This window comes from Curcuma longa, chromosome 12 (assembly GCF_044706935.1).
Source record: "Curcuma longa cultivar G26 ecotype Majalengka, Jawa Barat chromosome 12, ITB_CL_G26_1.1, whole genome shotgun sequence".
Taxonomy (NCBI): Eukaryota; Viridiplantae; Streptophyta; class Magnoliopsida; order Zingiberales; family Zingiberaceae; genus Curcuma; species Curcuma longa.
Window position 1 is genome coordinate 6,530,678 of NC_133872.1, and position 23,359 is coordinate 6,554,036.

At 42.9% G+C, this 23,359-nt stretch overlaps 4 protein-coding genes and 1 long non-coding RNA gene across 5 annotated transcripts; all 5 read left to right on the forward strand.

Annotated features, from left to right (window-relative positions):
• Nucleotides 1-957: 957 nt before the first annotated feature.
• Nucleotides 958-2,141, forward strand: LOC141843497 (uncharacterized). The gene is made up of 3 exons (XM_074731552.1): nucleotides 958-1,087; nucleotides 1,164-1,293; nucleotides 1,385-2,141. Exons 1-3 carry the CDS (start codon nucleotides 958-960, stop codon nucleotides 2,139-2,141), a joined length of 1,017 nt encoding a protein of 338 aa, XP_074587653.1.
• Nucleotides 2,142-4,663: 2,522 nt separating this feature from the next.
• LOC141843018 (galactan beta-1,4-galactosyltransferase GALS3-like) lies at nucleotides 4,664-6,282 on the forward strand. Its single transcript, XM_074731030.1, has one exon. It carries the CDS (start codon nucleotides 4,681-4,683, stop codon nucleotides 6,181-6,183), a length of 1,503 nt encoding a protein of 500 aa, XP_074587131.1. The 5' UTR covers nucleotides 4,664-4,680; the 3' UTR covers nucleotides 6,184-6,282.
• Nucleotides 6,283-8,527: 2,245 nt separating this feature from the next.
• Nucleotides 8,528-10,483, forward strand: LOC141843019 (pentatricopeptide repeat-containing protein At5g66520-like). Its single transcript, XM_074731031.1, has one exon. The coding sequence runs from the start codon at nucleotides 8,528-8,530 to the stop codon at nucleotides 10,460-10,462; it is 1,935 nt and encodes a 644-aa protein (XP_074587132.1). The 3' UTR covers nucleotides 10,463-10,483.
• Nucleotides 10,484-10,763: 280 nt separating this feature from the next.
• On the forward strand, nucleotides 10,764-11,124 carry LOC141843020 (uncharacterized). Its single transcript, XR_012603009.1, has 3 exons — nucleotides 10,764-10,874; nucleotides 10,958-11,032; nucleotides 11,114-11,124. It is a non-coding gene; the product is annotated as an uncharacterized LOC141843020 (long non-coding RNA).
• Nucleotides 11,125-15,276: 4,152 nt separating this feature from the next.
• LOC141842996 (uncharacterized) lies at nucleotides 15,277-23,306 on the forward strand. Its single transcript, XM_074731008.1, has 7 exons — nucleotides 15,277-15,633; nucleotides 16,803-16,943; nucleotides 17,052-17,417; nucleotides 21,372-21,617; nucleotides 22,174-22,266; nucleotides 22,591-22,791; nucleotides 22,872-23,306. The coding sequence occupies exons 1-7, from the start codon at nucleotides 15,277-15,279 to the stop codon at nucleotides 23,085-23,087; spliced, it is 1,620 nt and encodes a 539-aa protein (XP_074587109.1). The 3' UTR covers nucleotides 23,088-23,306.
• Nucleotides 23,307-23,359: the final 53 nt, after the last annotated feature.

Here is a 23,359-nt window from a genome sequence, read left to right on the forward strand (position 1 = left end):
GCTTAAAAGCGTGATGCATCATGTGCATTAACATTGACAAGCGTGCCTCATCAACTGTGATGAGGTCTCTCACCACTGTCTTCTTCTTTCAGTTATAACAAGGAAGGGATGAAACCAAAAGGGATTAGAAAGCTTTGGGGATTAAACAACCATCCACCACAACGTTGACACACCCCCAAGAAACAAGAAACCTTTGAGTGAAGGAAGGAGAGAAGCTACATGCACCGCACTGCTCTTCTTTATCTTGCATTACTGAACACCTACAGACAAACAACTCATCAAAATCATGGGCCACCAGATTTTTGATCGTACATTTGGTGACCATGTTTGATCGCAAGGAATTCCATGGTGGGGTAATCGATACGTATTAAAAAATGCATTCATGTGCCACATATTAAAATGCGTCAGCAACCATCCTGCTTATTTAGCCACCAATTCTTTTGGGTTTGTACCATAAGAATGGACCAAATCTTTTCTTATGTCGATAGTTTATTTGCTGCTTTCACTTCAGTACAAGTACCATTAATGCTTGAGTGAGAGACTTCATTGCGATAGCTATCACTTGCATGTACATACTTTAAACATGGACACAGAGAGGTTCAATGTATACTAGCTACCTGGTATATGATCTCATATTTCTACCAAGCTTCTTGAAGAATTAATTAATGCACTGTTCATTAATTCATCTTTTGACCTGATATTATATTCTGGTGCGTTGGACAGGGAAATTGAGGGTTTGGATGAAACACAAGAAAGTTCCAGCTGGTGTTTTGGTCATGAGTGTGAATTAAGCTACTCCACTTTTCCTTGTCATATGCTCTTATGATAGAGAATTGTTCACAAGAATATAGCACTACACTGTACGATTAGGGTTGGACCAGTCAGAGCTGTATAAATCAAGCGAGGGTGCAATTATATAGTTTGGACAGGGATAATAGTGCTTGTCCTTGGAAATTAATGGGTCACCATTGCTGCAACAAGCAGAAGATCAAGAGGGGACTCTGGTCTCCTGAAGAAGACGAGAAGCTCTTCAACTACATCACCACCCATGGCCATGCTTGCTGGAGCACTGTCCCTAAAGAAGCAGGTATATATCTCATCTCTCTCTCTCTGATCTTTCTTTATTCACTTCTTTAATTTTTGGGTGGGGGGATCAATTTTAGGGTTGCAGAGATGTGGGAAGAGTTGCAGACTGAGGTGGATCAATTACCTGAAGCCTGACCTAAAGAGGGGCTCCTTCTCAGTAGAAGAAGAAAGAATTATCATAGATGTGCACAGAATCTTAGGCAACAGGTGCAATCCTGAACCCTAATTAATTAGGGTTTCATTATTTTTTCTCAGGTTCCTGCACGAGGCCTTTGATGTTTGTAACTTGTGCACTCAGGTGGGCTCAAATAGCAAAGCATCTCCCCGGAAGAACAGACAATGAGGTGAAGAACTTCTGGAACTCATGCGTAAAGAAGAAGTTGATTGCTCAAGGTTTGGATCCAAAGACACACAACCTAATGCCGGCTTCGCGGCCGTGGCCCTCGACTTACAGCTCCAACAACTCAGACAATGAGCTTTTCCAATCTTCCACCACTGCACCCTTCACCATTAGCTCCCCTAACAAAGGCTTTGATAGAACTAAAGGCTCTGATAAAATAATGGCCAAGAACTCTGTGGACTTGACCACCATAACTAGTTTGGTGAGACTGCCACAATCTGATGTCGGGTTGCATGAGAGCATAGTCCCTGCGTCCAACCTCCAGTTCCAAGACAACCATGTGCTGATGAGCTTCACTAATGCTTCTTCTTCTTCCTCTTTAGGCTACACAAACACTGCATCCTCCTCTTCGTTCATCAACAATCAAACTGGTTTTGTGGATGATTGCATGTGGGATGGTAGCGACATGGAGCATTTCGAAGCCCTAAACCAAATCGAGGTGGGAGATGAAGTGGTGCAAAGGAAGGATGAACTGATGGAAGTGCAAACCACACTGGACGGCGAGAAGGGGTTGATGATGGAAGCCTATTGCGGCAGTGCTGCCGCCGCCGCCGCCGCAACGTTCGATCTCGAGATGATGGACAATTCTTTGTTGCCTTGTGGAGACTTTTACAATGGAGGAGCGTCCATGGAGCAACTGCAATGGGATTGCTAGGTTGTATAATTTCTTCACTGTTTTACTTAATTAGTTAGTCTTTTTATTGGCTGCAAATGGCAGCAAGTTAATTAAGTTGAGGTACATATATTGTTCATGCGTGCATCTGATGTACCAATTCTGGATCTATCTCAAAAGAACTGTGAATCAAAAACCTTGTTGATAGAATATAATTAAGACCATGTTTCAAAAACAAATAAATACACAACTCATGGGAGTGTATATTAACATTGAGATTGATGGATGGGAGGCCACCTCTAATGAGTTTAGTGTTTACATGGCCGGTAGAAATTTCTTCATTCACTCTTCATGAGGGCTAGGGCTAGGGTTAGGGGAAGAGAGTAGGAAGAGACTAATAAGTTGAGATAAGATAAACTTGAGCATTTTAAACATATTAATTTTTTTTATCAAACATTAGTAAATCCCTCGTGATATGGGCGGTCTTATCTTGGTCAAGAAAGTTAAAACTCAACCCATTAGAAAGGGACATGTCAGACAAAAGAAATAGGAGCGACCTCCCGATTGAATCGAAGATTGACTGGCCGATCTTCCTTATGAAAGTCAACTCCTCAATCTTTTTGATAGAGACTGACTCCTCAGTCGGCTTAGCTTTGTTGAATGGACACTTTTGCTCAGCTGGCTTAGCTCCACCAGCTCAACGTCCCTCACTTGACATGTTCAATACTCCAACCCAACTATCTCAGTCTGCTTAATAGCAACTTGAATGACACATGGAATGACATAGCATGTCGAATCGTATGGTAACCTAATGCGTAATTAATGCGCAGTATAATTTTTTATCGTATGAGACATGGATGATGGGACCTTCCTCTACAATGAGGGTATATTTTTCCTATTGCGGATGTGACATCTCCCTCCTATATCACACTATATAAAAGGAGTTCGCTTTCGTGGGCCAAGATATGCGCGCGCACACATGCAAAATTCATTATTTACATCTCTCTATTTCCATCTCCTCTTCTTCTTCCTAACCTTTGACCGGTGATCTAATTTGAATGTCGGAGTAATTGAGCTAGAGCACCTCTAGCGTCCATTCTAACCAATCTTTCTCTTTGGAGCTTTAGAATTGAAGACCTCTGGTTAGTCTATCGGGTTTTGAGCGACTCTGTCAACATAGAGAATAGCTATCTGATGACTCATCTTGAGACGATTCTAAACAGGAACAACTTAGATCCATTTTGGTATTTTCATATGCATCTTCTTTATATACCATGCCCTCTTGTCGAGGTTCATGGAGGGTTGGGAGGATGGATTCATCTAGTTTAGTGACCCCATTAAGCCAGTGGGAATGAAATTTGAACACTAGCGAGCTTGGTTCATCATGAACAATTTTGGTGGACAATCTTTGTGAACTTGTGTAATTCGATAACACTAGAAGCCATCTCAATACTACTTTTTGCGAAGAAAAAGGATAGTTGTTAATGATAATTTGATTCGAGGGAGTACTCGTGGAAGCTCTGTGAAGATTATTGATGATAACGATATAGCACTTGTTGTAAGATAATCAATAGGGTGCTACTCTGTTTCCAGTCGGAGTACTGCCTTAGGGAAAAGAAAATTCGTAGGAGATCGGCAAATTAAAACCACTGTGCAGCTGTTGCTTCCAGCTGTGATTTGCATAAAACTCAATCCAGTATGCAATCTTCTGTTTCCACTTGAAGATTATTGATGTTAGTAGAATTTCTTCAACAGGCTACGGCAATTGTCTTTGGATACCATGCAAGTCTTTAACTTATTCTTTATCTATCTGTTTTAGTAAAAGTTGGAATTTGTTATTCAACGTCTCACATGATCGATTTTATGACCATATGTGAGAAAGTAAGTAAGAAAATTGCAGTTGATCATTATAAAGAATATTGTCTTAGCTTCGATGTCGAAATTAGACCTTTGTCCATTTCAATAAATTTATTCCTTGTACACACTCTAGAATCGATCCCAATAAAATAAAATAAACAAGTTTCACATATCCTAATCTGATCTAGCCCATATCTAGGCATTTTTCAGGCATTTGTTTATTCAAAGTGGAGATAATCATTTCCTAATCAGATGATCACCGGCCACCTCCATCGCTGCCTTCCTAGGTTGATGCCCACCTCCAATTACAACTGTATACCAATGGAAGATCTGACAATCAGACACCAAGAACTTAAATGTCAAAGTTTGATGTGCACAGGTGCGATCTCTGGGAGAAATATTTTGCAAAAATTACTGACTTCCAAATCTACAGTCGCTTTTGGCCGGAAGCTTCATCATACATCAATTCACATGGCGCGTTCAGATCGGTTGATAGACCAGCCCAGCACATCTCCAATTCAGACTTTGCTTGTCTCCTTTTCTTTTCTGTCTCTTTCCTCAGATCTTTCCAAGAACACGATTCCAGAATATTATCGTGGACGCGTAGAGGAAAGTTGCTTTTGCCATTGTTGCTCTTAAAAGCAAAGCATCTTCTTCGATTTTCTATCGCACTGTCATCCTTCTCTTCCTTCTTCTTCTTCTTATTGTAGGTTGTGTAACAATAATGGCGAAGGAGAAGCACAAGGATGACAAGAATTTTTCTGTTGCTGTTTCCTGGAAATGTGCTGAGGTGAAGCTCCTCCTCGTCTCCCTCTTCTGCATTTGCTCTTTGATCACTCTGTTTGAGCTCTTCCCTTCGACTTCTAGCTTCCTCTCATGTTTTTCTGCAGTTGATTCACCTCCATCGCACCCTGTTGATCTCTCCTCCTCCTCTTCTTCTTCTTCTTCTCCTTCTCTTCCTCAAATTGTTCATCCTCTGAGAGCAGAACGGCTCGGGAATGACTCCGTCGTGAAGAGGTCCTTCAATCCGGTCGGCTCCGCCGCGTACCTCTTCATCCAGATGGGAGCTTACCGGGGCGGCGCGAACAATTTCGTCGCCGTGGGGCTCGCCTCCAAGCCTCTCCATGTCTTCGCCAAGCCCCGATTCGAGTGCGAGTGGATCCCCCACGGCGGCGGCAAAGATTCCGCCCCCATCTTCGCTTCTGGTTACAAGATCCTCCCCGACTGGGGCTACGGCCGCGTCTACACCGTCGTCGTCGTCAACTGCACCTTCCCGAGCGCCGTCGGCCTCGACGGCTCCGGCGGCCGCCTCGTCATCCACGCCACCACGGGTGGCGGCGGGGACCGCGAGGTCACCACCGCCGAGAGTTTCGTGGCGGTGGAGGAGGCGGCGGGTAGCGTGGACGAGTCCACCTTCTCGGAGCCGCCCAAGTACGAGTACCTCTACTGCGGCTCCCCCCTCTACGGCGACCTCAGCCCGCAGCGCGTAAGGGAATGGATGGCCTACCACGCGCGGTTCTTCGGCGTGAGCAAGTCCCACTTCGTCATCCACGACGCCGGCGGCGTCCACCCGGAGGTGATGGCGGTGCTGCGGCCGTGGGCGGAGAAGGGAATGGTGACCCTGCAGGACATCAGAGAGCAGGAAAGGTTCGACGGCTACTACCACAACCAATTCCTGGTGGTGAACGATTGCCTCCACCGGTACAAGTTCATGGCCAAGTGGATCTTCTTCTTCGACATCGACGAGTTCCTCTATCTCCCTCCCAAAACGAGTCTCGACTCGGTGGTCTCCTCTCTCGCTGGATACTCGCAGTTCACCATCGAGCAGATGCCCATGTCCAGCAAGCTCTGTCAATCCAGTGCCTCCGGCAAGACTCCAAGGATGTGGGGAATGGAGAAGTTGGTGTACAGGGACGTGAAGAGGGGAGTGAGGCGAGACCGGAAGTACGCGATCCAGCCGCGGAGCGCGTTCGCGACGGGCGTGCACATGTCGCAGAACGTCGCCGGCCGGAGCACGCACAAGACGGAAGGCCGGATCAGATACTTCCACTACCACGGCACCATCGCCGACCGCCGCGAGCCCTGCAGGGAGTTCGTCAACGCCACCGCCCTCACCTACGACGGAACCCCGTACGTGCTCGACGACACCCTCCGCCGTGTCGCCGGCGCCGTGAAGAGGTTCGAGCAGAAGATGATCGGCTCCAGGCTGTCACGCACGAGGCAGTGATCTTTCCGACAGATTTCTCTGTAAAATACACCATGAATTTTTCAATTTTATATTCATTTCGATCCCCTTTTTCATATATAGAGAGATTATTACAACGATCGATCACTGTTCATTCAATTTACCAAAAATTCTTGAAATCAAAGATGTTCATGTGGTCATTGGCCCACGAACATCATTGTGCAGCGGTGTTGTCGCTTCCCATGACGTCGATGCATGGGCGTCCCCGGTGGCCGAAGTGGGGAGGGGACCAAACCATGAACGGGAACAAATTCCCGCAACGGGAAGCTTTTCGAGCTCTCTGCCTACTTCGCGTTCGAACAAAAATGGCACGATGATGGCGAATTTCGAAAGGGCTTCTCCAACTGCCTCCAACTTTCAATAAGATATCTTCTTCCATCGTCTTGTTCGCGTAGCTATTTATTAATCATATCATGATTCTCTATCTCCATTAGAGAATAGTAGAGTGAATTGACAGAATTTGATGAAGTTCTTCACTGCATCGATTCGATCCTCAAACTTACGATATGAATTATCTATACAATTGAACTGGAAGAAAAAAAAATCAAATCGAGTGGATGGAAAAACAGTTCAGACGGCAACAAATTAAAAACAGAGCAAATAGTTCTCGCGATTGCGTGCTCTTGTAAGCTTGTTAGTTTAACAGAGCAAATAAGGCAACAAACAAACAAATAAACAATTTGCTTAAGAGGTTCGATGGCAAACAATTTGAGGTTATCAAAGTTCATTGGTGGCATGCATAAGTGGTTCAGATGGCAAACAATTTGCTTACCTCCTTCAATATGTTCTTGAAAAGATTAGCTCGCCAATAATCTGCAACATCAAGTCGCCTTCCCAGTTTCTGATGATGAACCAACCCCTGCTTTAGCCTGCTGCATGATTAACACAGTTCGATAAGAAAAGAATTTCTGAAAGAAGAATGCTAAATAGAGACCAATTCTGATAAAGAGCTCTAATGGGAATTATTACAAGCAGATAAAGAGCAGCTTGCCTATGCGTTCGATAAACTTTCAGACAACATATAAAACAACCTAACAAGTTCTCATGAGGACACCAGAGACTTAAGAATCTATTGAATCTGTATTTTACTGAGTGAGAAAGTTTCAATATTATTTATTTCACAAATTTAATTTTTATAATTTTAAAAACATGTATCATATTCTATTATATTCTTTCTTTGTTTCACGTTTAACTTTTTTTACATTTAATTTTTTTCTCAATTTGTTAACAAATTTATTATTTTCAAGTTATACTATTGAAGGATTTGAATATATTAAAGATGTTTGTGAAAATACGTTGATTTTGATTTGAAAATTAATTTAATATTTTTTTAATTAAGAAAGTTTTAATATTAAGAAGATTTTTAAAAGCATATTAGTATTGATTTTAAATAATTTAGAATTGTCTTGATTCATCAATTAATTTTGGATGAAACTAATTGATGATCCTATAAAGCATTATTACTGTATTTATCTTACATCATTGGAAAATTTAAAAGATTAGTGAATATCATTATCCTAAATTTTATAATAAATTTTATTAAATTTTTATAAATTTAAAATTTTATTATTTTTAATTTATTAATTTAGATTTGAGAATATTGATACGAAAACTAACAAAAATATATATATATATATATATTAATTTTAATTTAAAATAATTTAAAATTTCTTAAATTCAGTAAAATGTCAAACATCCTACGGCTAACTGAACCAGCCGCTCTCATCCCGGTCGACCTTTTTTTGAACCCGAATCCATCGATTTATGATCTCTCACGCTGCGTTTGGTTTACAGTAGACAGAAATACAGAGACAGAAATCGACGAAATATAGAAATACAGTAGAGAGACAGAAATACAGAAATACAGAGACAGGGACACTGTTGGCCGATTTCGGTCGGAATTCGGCCGAATTCCGACTGAATCGGGGTCGGAGTCCGGCCGCGGTCGACGCGCCGGCGCGTCGATCGCTATCGGACTCCGACCCCGATTCGGCCGAAATCCGATCGGAATCCGACCGAATTCCGGCCAACAGTGGCCGGGGCGCGCGGCTCTGTTTTTGGTCGGATTTCTGCCGGATTTCTGCCACAATCCGATCGGAATCCGACGCCGGCCGGAGCGCCGGCGAGTTGCGCGTCCAACGCGCCCGGCCTGACGGCCGGCGGTGACCGGACGGCGGCATGACGGTGCCGGAAGCGGAGATGGGTAGTTTTTCACTCCGTCTCCGTTTCAGTGTCTCCCTCTCTCTTACAGTGGACAGAAATGGAGACAAACACGGAGAGAGAAATCCTATTTTTGTACGCGCTGCCATCCGTGCCGTGCCGTTGCATGGCCGCCACTCTGCTCTCCTTCCCGCTCTCTGCTTCTCCCCCTCAGACCCAGGCCCCCAAGCAGAACCTGAACCTCCCATGGCTTCCCCCTCCCGAGCTGGCCTCGCAATTTCCCATCCTCCGCCACCTCCTCTCCTGCACCTCCATGCGCCACCTCCACCAGATCCACTCCCACACCCTCACCTCTGGCGCCTTCCGCGACCCCTTCGTCGCCTCCCGCGTCCTCTCCTTCGCCGCTCTCTCCCCAGCTGGCTCCCTCCACTACGCCCGCCTCGTCTTCTCCCGGATCCCCTCCCCCGACGCCTTCACCGCCGACGCCCTCCTCCGGGGCTACGTCGCCCGCGCTGGTCCCATCGACGCCCTCCTCTTCTACGCCGACGCCCTCCGGTCGTCCGTTCGCGACTTCCCGAGTCCCCACACCTTCCCTCTCCTCCTCAGAGCTTGCGCTGGCATGCCCTCCCTTCAGCTAGGTGAAACGATTCATGCTCAGGCGCTGAAACTTGGATTCACCTCGCAAACGCCCACTCAAAACTTCTTGGTGCGAATGTATGCTTCGTGTGGCCTGGTGGACCGCGCAAGACTCATTTTTGATGGCATTTCCGAACGTAACGATGCTTCGGTGAACATGATGATGGGTGGTTACTTGAGCTGTGGTCAAGTGGAGGAGGCACGCAAGCTGTTCGATGGAATGGCGGAAAGAAATGTCATCACTTGGAGCGTGATGATCGATGGGTATCTTCAAGGCAGCCAATTCAAAGAAGCGCTGGAGTTGTTCCGTGAGATGTTGAAGCAGAGATTGGAACCCAATGAGAGTATATTGGTCAACATCCTCTGTGCTTGCGCTCACTTTGGGGCGATTGAGCAAGGCCTGTGGGTGGAGGAGTATATTAGAAGGAAGAACGCTCAAGTTACTGTTAGGATCGGTACTGCACTTGTGGACATGTACGCGAAGTGTGGTTGCGTGGAGAAGGCTTTGGAGAGGTTCGACTCAATGGAAGAGAAGAATGTGACAACATGGAGCGCCATGATCTCAGGGCTTGCGATCAACGGGCGTGCTAGAGATGCACTGCACTTGTTTGCAGAGATGGAGGCAAACGGCGTGCGGCCAAATGAGGCGTGCTTCGTTGGCGTGTTGAATGCTTGTAGCCATGCCGGGCTAGTTGACGACGGAGTGAAGTACTTCAAAACAATCAACAACGTTTATGGATTGGAGCCAAATGTCCAGCACTATTGTTGTTTGGTCGATCTCTATGGTCGAGCTGGTCTGTTGGACAAATCTGAGGAGGTGATTGAGCAAATGCCGATGAAGCCTAACGGTGCAGTTTGGGGAGCCCTATTGAACTCTTGTAGAATTCACAAGGACGACACTTTAGCAGAGCGTATCGGCAAGCGACTCCTTGAGTTGGAGCCGGGAAACAGCGGGCGCTACGTATTGCTGTCGAACATCTACGCAGCAAAAGGGAGGTGGGCTGAAGTAGCCGAGCTGAGGAGGTTGATGAAAGAGAGAGGAGTCACCAAAACTCCAGGGAGTAGCTTCATAAATTTGAAAGGAAGTGTTCATGAGTTCATTGCAGGAGATAATGCTCACCCCCAAAGAAGAGAAATCTACGCAAAGTTAGACGAGATGAGTAGAAAGGTGAGGCTAGCAGGACATGAACCTAGCACTGATCAAGTGTTGATCGAGATGGATGAAGAAGAGAAGAAAGGCACTGCACTTCATCACCACAGTGAGAAGCTAGCACTTGCTTTTGGATTGATCAATGGGGAACCGGGAAATACTATCAGGATTACGAAAAACCTTCGCATTTGTGAGGATTGCCACTCTTTCACTAAGATATCATCTAAGGCTTATGATTGTGGGATAGTTGTGAGGGATAGGAATCGGTTCCACCATTTCAGGGATGGTGTTTGTTCTTGTATGGACTTCTGGTGATTGTTGAAATTCAAAGTAATAACTAAAAAGATCGATTAAATAATTCCAAATGACTTGGAACTTGGATTGGAAGCACTCAAAAGAGATGGTCTCTATGGTTCAGAGATAAGATCGCCAGCAAATTATTAGTTATCGACAAAAAAAAGAATTTAATTCATGTGGACTGTAGCCATCTACCTTTCCACTGTCAATGTCCTGTTTCGAAGAGAATAACCACCAGTCTTAACCATCCAGTCTTCTTCTTCCTTCCTATATAGTCCAACTCATGACCCCATTGCTTGTTCATCACGCCCCCACAACTCCTCTCCCCATTACAATACATTTGTACTTCGTTTTGTAGCCTGTCATATTTGTTAAAGTATGTCAACGTTGGATCAATCATCAGATACTGCTTCTTCCACGGTTTCCAAAGGTGCATCTTTGAAATTAATTGTACCTTTTCTGTTTGAGTGACCTTATGTTTTACTCTCTTCTATTGCTTCAAGATGGAAATAGTCGAGATTCCAAGACGAGTTTCTCAGAGGATGAAGAGAATTTAATTGCCAGAATGTATAGTTTAGTGGGAAGAAGGTTGGTGGGCTCTTGATCTGTTTCAAGTTATTTGGCGTGCAAGTTTGTTATTTACTGTTTCTTGTTGTTTTGGGGAAGCAGGTGGTCACTGATTGCCGGGAGAATCCCAGGGAGAACAGCTGAAGAGATTGAGGAGTACTGGACTTCAAGATCCTCATCAAGTGGATGACCTGATGGCTCTGTCAAATGGAAAGCAAAACTTGTAAACTAATTTCTATGTAAATTGCAGTCTTTTGGTTCTTAAGCAGATGCCCCAGCTTCTCTGTGTATTCAAGGGCCATGCCCATGTCTCTTAATCTGTAAATTGTGTTAATGTGCAACTCCATTGTGCAGTGGTGATTTGCTTTTCTTGATGAATTCATCCACTTGTGTCATTTTCTAGGGTTCCACAATCATGAAGCTTTACAACTCATGATCCCCAGTGGAGCACAGAAAGAAACACAGTTTATCCATTGATGAGAATGTTGAGGTGCACAAGGAACAATGCCATCTCAACAACCAGTCACTGCTTTGTAGCATTAACATCACTGAAAACAATCACAAAAACATATCTCGACCCCAGATCTTTCAGACAGTAGTTTATATTACAAAACATCTCTCTTTTTTTTTTTTTTTTGGATTATACTATAAGAATTGGGGTTGAATGATGTGATGAATTGGAATGAGTCTTCTTCTCCAAGATCCTCCATGACCTTCAATTGGTACACCTTTCACGAGTCAGGACTGTTCGGGCTAAATATCGAAGACAGTCAAGCCGCCAGTCAAAGGTTATGCCACTTAGACCGCGACGAGCCCAGCCAATTGAAGGCACCTGGAAAAGAGAGACACTAAACCAAAGGATTAGCTAGTCGTCAGAGATCCCAGCGGGACTACTTCGACGCTCAAGTCAGTACCGGAACGAAGAGGAAGAAGAAGCAGTAAAGCTTGAAAGTGCAGAAGATTCTAGAGAGCTTTCTCATACCTGTTCGGAAGCTTTTATACTCACTGAGATAGATGGCAGTAAGGTGAGGCATCTGAGGAGATAAATTCTGTACCTTTCTGACAAGTATGCAGACATGCTAACATCTAGGAGACAAAACTTACGGGCATAGTAACTGCCTGGAGACTTGAGCGTGCGAACCATTCTTGTCCTTTAGCTGAGAATAGAAACCCGAGCAGGTAGAAGCCTGGCAGCTTAATAACCGTCCCCCTTTTATGGTGAGACTCGCATGTGTGAGTGTCTTGTAGTTGGGTGTCGTGAAGCTGCCTTTAGGTAGGGAAAGGATAAGAACAATGGCGGAGCGGCGTGGCGGAGTGGCGCAGAGAGCTCGGATCTATCAAGGCAGGGCCAAGCAAGGTGAGCTAGTACAGAGAACAAGTCAGGCCTATCTTCGTGAGGCTAAAATAATTGGGTGCCGGGATATTCGAACAGCTGGGAGGCCGAGATGGCCAAGTAACATGGAGGCCAAGATGGCCGAGCAGTAGGGAGGCCGAGATGGCCAAGTAACATGGAGGCTGAGATGGTCGAGCAACGGGGAGGCTAAGATAACCAAGTAACATGGAGGCCGGAATGATCGAGCAGCAGGGAGGCCGAGATGGCCCAGTAACATGGAGGCCGAGCAGCAGGGAGGCCGAGATGATCCAGTAATATAGAGGCTGAGATGACCGAGCAGCAGGGAGGCTGAGATGGCCAAGTAATAGGGAGGCCGAGCTGGCCGAGTAATATGAAATTCGAGACAGGACCAGTCATACAAGGTCCAATCATTGACCATCGACCACTGACTATTGACCCTTGACTCACCGGATCGGATTGATTATTGACTCTCCTATTGCCACGTCAGGCCCTAAGAGACCCGCCGTATCAAGGACTATACGAGTATATGAGAGAATGACCTCCATTTAATAAAAGAAGACCCCTTAGGCCTAAAGAAAATGCCTAAAGTTTCAGAGAATTGAATTTGAAGAATAGAAGCTTTTCACACTTGTTGTGATGTCTAGATTCCTTTCATGGCCTCCTTACACACTCAAACTTTTTTTTTTTTTTTTTTGATTCTTTAGGGTTTCTGTGGTAATGAACTGCTAGCAATTTTGTGAGACGAAGACTTCAATGCGTTGAAGGCAAGGAGGTGATTGGCTTACTAATCATTTGTTGGAAGAAGATGCTATTCACAACTGTAGGTCAAGAAGCTTTAAGCAAAAGCAGAGGAAAGATCAAAACATGGAAGCATCAGAGAAAAAAACGAAAAGTATTAAGAAATGATTAAGAATCTTCTGCAGCATGAAATGGCAAAGAACCTTTGAAAACAGGAACACTTTGTTGACGAGAAGGCACATGAATACAGGAATTGAGAAGCTACAGTCTGTATTTGATTGCGTTAAAGGGAAGTTTCTCTCATTAATTCTTCAATATTGAAGATAACTGCTTGTTTTGAAAAGAAAGGAAGGTAGATCGATTTATAAACAATTAATCAGGATTTTTTTTCTAGGAATAGTTTTTCTGAACATTCGTAGATTACTCGTCAAAAGCAAAGATGATTCGACACGGTAAATCTCAGTAAAAAAAAAGTAAAATAAAATAAAAATAACACATTGACTTCGCATTACAAATATGGTTTTACAAGTCATTCAACCAAAGATTCCACGCGATCGCCGGTTCACACCATGCCGGCTCCGCCGGGCCCCGCCGCCCACCACCAGCAGTGGCCCCGAAGCAAGTGACCAGCCGGCCAACCGCCCCCTCCACTCCACCACCGCCAGGCCACGCCGCCGGCTGTGTTGGCCTGGCTCATCCGCGACTTCCACGAACGCAAGAACGTGATCGTCACGTGCTCGCGTGCATATGCCTCATCGCCAGCCAGTTCACCTTTATAAATTGAGACCTTGTCATCCGTAGTCATCTCCCTTCTCATTCCTTCTGTCACACGCATTCTAATTGACAGCAAGATTTGCTGATCGAGAAGAAGCAGAGCTTCGATGGGGAACTGCATCGACTTGGAGAGGCCGGCGACGTGGGTGGACGAAGAGGACGAGTGGGAGTCCCAAAGCCCAAGCTGGCGCCGCGAGAGGCAGAGAGGAGGCAGGATCCGTTTACTAAATAGGTCGGAGGAGGAGGTGGAAGAAGAGAACAGGAGGAAGAGGACTACGACGACCAAGATCAAGATCAAAGTAAGCAAGAAGCGGCTAGAGGTGCTGCTGCATCAGGTCAACGGCGAGCGGGTGGCGTTCCGGCGAATGCTGGCGGACCTGGCGAGTGAGTCGTGGAGGGAGGCCCGCCGTGAGCACGAAGATCACGCCGGGCATTGGAGGCCAGAGCTGCAAAGCATACCGGAAGTGCCTGAGTGAATATATTATATTTATCATATATATAATAGATAAATATATAGTTGGAATTATTATTTTTCTAAAATATATATATTGTACCGCAGAGTAGATATCGTCTCCAGACTCCAAGATTATATAGATAGTAACGAGATTGGTATTCTGTGCGAGAAATCCGTGCGCGACTTGTTGACCCACCGCCGCTGTCACTGCCACCGCCCTCGCCACGCTATCCGACCACCGTCGGTCGCCATCTCGATCGTGATCAACGCGCCACTCGTCGGCACTTCGACCGGCGTCGGATTCCGACCGGATAGTGATCGGAATCTGACGAATTTGGTCGGAAATAGCCGTCCCCCACTGGGCGGACCACTGTCGATGATGATCGGACTAGATTTCGATCAAATCGCGATCAGAGACTAGCAGAGAACGGACCGACGTGGCATTTCCAGTCTGTTTCCGATCAAATTCCGACCACTTTTCGATCGGAATCCGACGTCAGACGGAGCGTCGGCGAGCGGCGTGTCGATCGCGCCTGAGGCGGCGGTCGACGGTGGCCGGATGGCGCGGCAAGAGCGGCGGCAACAGCGGTGGATCGCGGATGTCACGCACAGATCGTGGATTGCTCATTGCGCAACGTAGCATTTCTCGGATAGTAAAATTTGAATATCTGAATTATAAAAAAATATTTAAATTAATAAGATTTAAAATAAAGACATAAATACTTTATTTTTGATAATATCAAAATTAATTAATATTTTTTTAGAGATATTTTATTTAGGCCGTTTTCGGAAACTGCTGTTCGTGATGCGCCTAGAAAATGTACCGCCCTGTCTCCTATTTTTGGGGGGTTAGCACCTTTTCGTTCTCGCTGTCTTTCGTTGCCTTCTTTGCCACGGCTCGTCTTCTGTTCTCTTGCTCCGTTCCTCTTCTCCAGCTCCATCGCCATGAAGCCAAGGCCTGCTCTCAAGCACCTCTCTCTCCCTCTCTTCCTCATCCTAATTGCCTTCCCTCTCCTCTTCTTCTCCTCCTCCTCTTTGCCTTGGGGTGGGGACGATGAGGGTTCCTGGAAGGCCCCGCTGCGTGCCATGGACCTGCTCCCCCTCCTTCCCCGGCGGGTGGCGTGGCCCCTCCTCCGCTCCCTCCGTAGCGCCGTCGACCTGCTCCCCACCTTCGTCGGCTCCGCATCCTCTCCTGAGGCCGACCTGCAATGGAAAGGTGCTTGCTTTTACAAGAGCACCGCGTGGATGGAGTTCCACAACAAGAGCAAGTCCCAATTCGGAGGCGGTACGATCCATATCAAGGTTCGCAATTTTGATTCGGATGATCCTTTCGCGTATTATCCTTCATAATTAATTAATGGCGGAACAATTATGGGGTTGACTTGAAATTTGGGGTTCTTGGTAGCGTGTGGTTTAAGTTTCATTGTAATTGTGCTAGAGAAGTTAGTAAATTGAGGTGTGGGAAAATGGTTAGCAAATTAGGATGTAGTTCTTCTTGAATAAGTGCCTGCCGTACTATGACGAAAAAAAACTCCCATTTGATCAGGGAATAACTTCTATCTTGGTGGAAGACGAGAGTTATTTAGGCCATTGTGGATCCTTAGACATAGGAGCCGGATATATCTCTACTTGTGCATTAGAAATTTCTGAAATTGGTTAAAGGTGCAGGTTTACGATAAGTGGTTCTCTAGTTTAGAGTTTGAGACCGTACAAAGCGTCTTTAGGTGAAGAAACTTGTGGTTTTCTCATTACTGAGGCTTACCTTACTGGAAATCTATTTTTATTCCTACTAAGCAGCCGGATGGTGAAGCTTAAAACAAAAATATCTTCCAATTCACAGGTAGAACTATCCAAAAGCTTGTATATTGCTACGGAGTTAGTTGCTTGAAAAAAAAAGATCTCCATTTTCTGCTTAGATTAGGATTTCTGTTGGTGGTTCAATGCATATTGCAGCCTACCAGATCTACTAGTACTCAAAGTGGCACTTGTTTTTTTTTCTTTTCTGAAGAGAAACAAAAGGATAAACCCCACCTGAATGGTGAAGCGTTGTATGGATGCAAAACCTTGGCAACTATTTCCAAGAGATATACCTGCTAAGCTAATTGGCAACTTCTCTCAATGTGGATTCGTGTTGTTGAGTGAATCATAATCGTTATGTTTTCAATTTAAAGTTCACCAATCCGAAAGCTGTTTAGTTCAATTACAAGGACTTGCAACCTGTTAGAGTCCTAATTTCACTTTTTGGAATCTTCCTGCCATGTAATTATTGTTATGTTGGCATTTAGTTGTTTGGTATCAAGAGGGAAGGGGATACACATGGCAATAGTTTCTTATTTTCACCTTTCTTTTTGTTCCCTTATAGTCTTTGCATTGTCGTTTCTCATCTAGTTTTTACTTAATCCTTTTTCTTTCTTTGCGTGAAAATATATTATTTTGTTATCAATGACTTTTGCCTTTTTTTGGTTGTGCAGACAAGCAATGCCCATAGTTGGACTTGCATGGATCTTTATGTCTTTGCTACTCCATATCGTGTGACATGGGATTACTACCTTTTGTCTCGTGAACATACTCTTGATTTTCAAGAGTGGGATGGAGAAGCTGAATATGAATATGTAAGTTGCTTCATCAGTTTGTAACATTGTAACAAAAGATGCATTTTATTATCATAATTTGTTACTTCTATTCCACTAAGTTGTTTATGGCGCTATGTTGTAAACCAGGTGAAAAATCATGGAGTGTCAATTTTTCTTATGGAATCTGGAATGATTGGAACTCTTCAGGCATTGTGGGACGTCTTTCCTCTATTTACAAATACTGGATGGGGTGAAAGTTCAAATCTTGCTTTTCTTGAGAAGCATATGGGGGCTAAATTTGAGCAGCGACCTCAACCGTGGATTTCAACTATCAACGTTAATGACATTCACTCAGGAGACTTTTTGGTTATATCAAAAATTCGTGGACGTTGGGGTGGATTTGAGACTTTAGAAAAGTGGGTCAGTGGGTCATATGCTGGGCATAGTGCAGTTTGCCTAAAGGATTCTGAAGGAAAACTTTGGGTTGGTGAATCAGGCCATGAGAATGAAAAGGTTAGATCTTATTTATTATTTCATGTTCTAAACTATTTTATTAATCTTCGGTATCATAGTGATGTTTTATCTCAAACTAATCGATGCATTGTTATTTTGTGTGTAAATGCAGAGGAGAAGTCGTTTAGATATATATATTACTAAAGAATGTAGAAGATTGTATGCTTGATACAGAATAAGACTATCAATTAAGCTACATTACTTTTTGCTTGATTTGCATGATGCATGAAGCAAGAAAACCAAAATAGTATATGCATAATAATACCTTCATCTTCTATAAAATTTGATGATCAATAATCATTCAAAAGAAAAACTTGTTGAGAGATATCCAAATGATTTTTATACTAACTTAGCTATTAGGAAAATTCATCTATTAGATGTGGTAAAAAAAAAGTCTGCTAATATTGTACCCAATAGACATCTTTATGGATACAATAATAATTTCAAAATATTCATTTTCTTAGATAGGTTGTAAGAGTATAAAAGTCAAAGATTATACCAAGGTTTAAAATATCGAGCCGTGCCGAGATTTCAGCCTCGGACTGGAACGATACAGTTTCGGTACCGTATTGTACCGTGCCGGTATAGTTTCGGTATTTTTAAAATATAAAATATATTAACTAACATAAAAAATTTAATCTAAATATTTAAAAATAAAAAATAAAATATTTTTAAAAAATAATAAGATAATTTTTATAGATTTTAATAAAGCCTATTTAAATTATCCCCAATTATAACTAGGAATTGATTATTAAAATCTCAATTAAATCCTAAGTTAAAAACCCAAAAAAAAAGCAAAATCGCGAGTCGCGACTGCGGCGCCTCGGTCGCGCGCGGCCTGCTCGCGGAGGTGTCGTCGGACCCGGGTGGCGCCTTCGGTGGTGTCGCCGGACTTGGGCGGCGCCTCCGGTGGCGTCGCGGGGCCTGGGCGACGCCTTCGAAGGTGTCTCCCCGCCGGAATCACTGGTGCTGGTGCTGTGCCGGTGCCGGTGCATCGACGGAACGAAAAATTTTGTCTGTATCACGCGATACGGCTCAAAATTTCAAACATTGGATATTATACTAATAGTTAAACATTCACATGGGCAAAATAACTATTATGTTGTTACCACATCTTCTCATCATGACAATATTCAATGGTTAAAACTTTCTAGACAACTAATGTCTAGATGTATAGCCAAAACTTACTTTGAAGAATGCATATAATATAAAATATTAAACAACTCATTAAACTAAATAAACAAACTTGAATGTGTTCAGCTCGTTACTGTTCACAAAAAAAGATTATGAGAGATTGTGAACTATTCGTGAACAATATTCATGAGCAATGTCCACGAACAAATCTTGTGAACCATGTTGATCGATGGAAAGTTCTTATTAAACTTGTAAATAAACAAAAAAACTTTCAAATGAACAAACAAGCTTGAAATATCAAGCTCACTAACCAACCAAGTAAGTTTAAAAATATCAAAGTTTCAAATAATCAAATAAACTTGAATTAAGAGCTCCATAACATCTAAACAAACCAAACTCGTAAAAAAGAAACTAAGCTAAGCTTGAACAACCATTTCAACATTTTGATTCATTTTAAGATTGACTTGGCTTGGATCGGTTACCTTATCAAATAAGCTTGAACAACACAAAGTTTTTGGCTCATTTATAGCCCTATCTTTAAAAATCACATTTCATTTTTTCTATTCATTATGTGGTGGTGGATTAGGAACACAAGCTATGTAAACTGGATATAGTCGGTGCAAGTATAATAATGTTGATGATGCTTCATGCTTGTGCATTCCTTATGCATTCACCTTGCTTCAAGCTCCTTAGTAACTCTCAACAAGTGTCAAAGCACTGGTTATATGTGTGTATCTGTTGGATTTAGTTTTAGCAATGTGGTCAAGTAACACCTTGATTATGTGATATCCCCTAGTTACGCTGAATGCAGACCAAAAGTAAGTTCACTGAAGGATGGTGAGAGGTTGGAATGCAATATTCGTTCGAGATAATTCAGGGCTTCTCTAAAGGTCACTTGATTCGACTGAGGTAAGTCCAGCTCAATCAAAGTGCCACGAGCCTATTCTCAATTGTCTAAGGTGCCTGCAACTCCTGCAGCACACTGCTTGTTTTGAAGTTGATTCATATTTCAATGTTGATCTCAAGGTGATTCAATTTTTCAAGTAGCCCCAACTAGAGATGCAGACCCAGGATTCCAATCACAATTGTGGCCTGTTATCAGCCAGTCTATCACCCTTTTGTCTCTAGTGATTAGTAGTTTGGCACAAAGTCCCCATGACACTAGCACCCAACCTCTTTTTATAAGCCTCAGGATCAGTGTCCAACTGTCCCAGAGTGGACACCTAGTGAGACAAATGATTTCCTCCTGTCGCATTCCAAGTTAATCCTAAAATTAATTAGTTGGCCTTCCACATTGTAGCTGGTACTATTTCTCACTTGGTCCCGCAGACCAATCTCCTGCCGACACCTTGCTTTGCCCTTTTGCCACATATAATAAACCTAATGGTTGTTGAGGTAGTGGATATACTGTTGGATATTGGAGCCTTAACGGACCAATACGATTTTGTGAAAAAATCATGGTGTCATCAATCGATGAAAGTCAAAATTGACTTTAAAATTGAAATCTACATTTCGCGTAGATAGATTTAGACTATTAATTTGCTCAAAACCGATTAAGGGTGAATGAGAAATTAATTGTTCAAAGTCAGCACAGAACAACATTAATTGTTAATTAATGTTATATAAGGAAGTGTATGGGGAATAGTCCCACATCGGAAAAATTCGATGGACTTCCCTTCCTTATTAATGTTGCTGTGTTAATAGAGTTAACATAAAAGCTCATGTGTTCTCTTCTCAAGGGCGAGCAGGTGCTCGCACTTGTGAGCCTGTGACCCGCCACCCGCCACGCGTGCAATGAGCGCTTTATTGGTGCACTTTGCACTTCATAATTGAGGTGCTTAAATTTATGCTCCAGAGGATGTGGCAGTGGCCTACGTGGCACTCGGACGACGTGTCAGGCTTATATGTGACGTGACAGTGCCTATGTGGCATCCACGTGGGCAGGGAGAGATGACTGGACTGCTGACTGGGCGAACGGATGACAACCGTTGATCAAAGAGGTGTAATGGATCGCATGTGATGCGATTTGAAGCGATGGATCGCGAAGAGTTTGATGAGGCTTGATCTGAAGCGTCAGATCGAATGGATCATTGGATCCAGATCCAACGACTGATGACAAAAGGGGATCTGAAGGGTTACAACCCTCCAGATCTGATGGATGAGATTAAAAGGACTATCTGAAGGGTTACAACCCTCCAGATCGAACGACCCAGATTGATCTTGCCCAAAGGTCACAACCACTCACCAAAGGGTATTCTACCTCTTTCCTTTGTATAAATAGATCCCTCCAGATGCTGGAAATTTCATCGAATCATCGATTCAACTCATCCTTTGAGCATTTATCTCATCTTGTGCATTCGGAGTCCAAAAAGTCTACGAAAATGTTCGCTGGTCTCGGAATTTGATGTGCTACTATTCTGAGACGTCGTCGTTGTATCTTGGGAAACGAATTGTTGCTATCCGTAAGCACCTGTAATATGCATACACACGAACTGCTTCTGAACATGTAATTTAGATCAATTTAAGATAAACCTTTCATTAATGTAATTAAGATGGCTATGAGGAGTCAAACTTCCATCAATTTTTATATATCAGCAACAAATCAAAATTTCCTAATGTCTCCTAATTTTCCTTTCCATGTGATTTCTTTTGGCCTCTTGAGAGGATGTTCTTAAAGTTTCAGGCTTTTCTTCTGACTATTTGAGTAGGTAACTAATAGTTGTGTTTTCTGGACCATACTATATCAATAAAGTAATCCTTCTTCTTACACTTGGTCTTTCTTTTATTCTTATTTATCATAGACTGATTCTTCTTTTGTAGGGAGAGGATATAATAGTTATTCTACCATGGGAAGAGTGGTGGGAATTCGAGCTCACCAAAGATGACTCAAATCCACACATTGCATTACTTCCTCTCCATCCAGATACCAGAGCAAAATTTAACAACACTGCAGCTTGGGAGTATGCTAAAAGCATGTCAAATAAGCCTTACGGGTATCATAACATGATATTCAGCTGGATAGATACTACAAGTGGGAACTATCCACCACCTCTTGATTCACATGTGGTATGACACTGCTAGTGTCTCCTTTTGAAGCCTATTTTCTGTTCCTTTTTGTCTCTTATGTGGTATATTTTTTTTCTCACTTATATCTTGCTAATATGCCGTTCTTCTAGGATATATTGCCACACTTGATATTGGTTTTCTGCTTATAAGTCTTTTATTTTTGTGCCATTTATTTGCCTGGTACTCATGTTTGCAGAGTTAGTCATACTACAAAATTTTGAGTCTCCTTACATATTTTTAAATATATTAATCCGTTGGAAATTTCACTGATTCTAACTAATACATGTCTACTACAGCAGATTCTATGCTCCTATTATGAACCATATTTTAACTATTTTTCTTTCTTTTATTTTCATGGTTAATTTTGTCTTTCATAGCTAACTATTTACTCCTAGACAGTCAATCTACTTGCACTATTTGACACTGGGTGTAGACCACAAGCTGTTATGTTTTCAACTAAATTCTTCATAACAAGTCTCCCCTTGAAATTCACAATAGTCTTATTTATGCATTTAACCTCAAAAATAGTTGTTAAGTTCTAGTTTTGATCCTCTAGGTGGCTTCTGTGATGACCATGTGGAATAAAATCCAGCCAGACTATGCTGCGAATATGTGGAATGAAGCCCTGAACAAGCGACTTGGAACTGAGGTATGCTGTCTGGATCCTGTTGGCATACTTCACCTTTCATGTATTTGTGCTATTTTCCTGTTCAATGGATCTACTTGAACTAATGACATCTATTTATGATGCTAGATCAGTTTTTCTTCTTCGTGTTGAGATATTTTTTAAGATAAGATTTCCTTTCAAATTTGTAAATTAGATGTCTTTGAAAATTATTGGCTAGCATATTGTTGGGAAGAGCATCATTGGGGAATAATTTGATTCAATATGATATACTTGAAAGGATATTTGTCTTTAAAATCTTGTTTGATGACAGATTTTTCTGAATACAAATATAAAATCTCCATGCAGGATCTTGATCTGCCTGAAATCATTGTTGAAGCAGAAAATAACGGAACTTCGTTCGATGAGTTATTGACGATTCCTGAACAAGATGATTGGATCTACTCTGACGGAAAATCAACATCATGTATCGCCTTCATTCTCGAACTGTACAAGGCAGCTGGATTGTTCGACCCAATTGCCAGCTCGATACAAGTTACTGAGTTCACTGTAAGTCCTCTCCTCTGAACTTGTTGGAAAACTTTCCATAGTTTGTAACTGCGATTTTACTAACTCCCGGTGCCATGCAGATCAAAGATGCCTACACCCTCAATTTCTTCGAGAGCAACTCGAGCCGTCTGCCGCAGTGGTGCAACAGATACGACAATGTGAAACTTCCTTATTGTCAAATTAAGGGCCGATATCGGATGGAACTACCAGGATACAACACCATGGAGCCGTATCCTCACATGAACGAGAGATGCCCATCCCTACCACCAGACTATGAGAGGACAAGTTATTGCTGAAACTCCATGGCCACCCTCGAAATGTATAATCTTCATGTTAGATTCTTGTCTGTAGTATCGATGTAGGATGGATATTAATGGATGCGAGTAGGTGTGTATTTGTCCTTCTGTGGTAGATTAAGGTGTGTATTTGTCCTGTATTTGTCACTGAAAAGCATTGTCTACTTCCCGGAAATGACTATTTCATCAAGTCAACAGGAGATGATGCTCCCTCCACCATCTTTCTAAATCTTTTAGACAAAAAATAATCCTTGGAATTTATTCCATCTAGG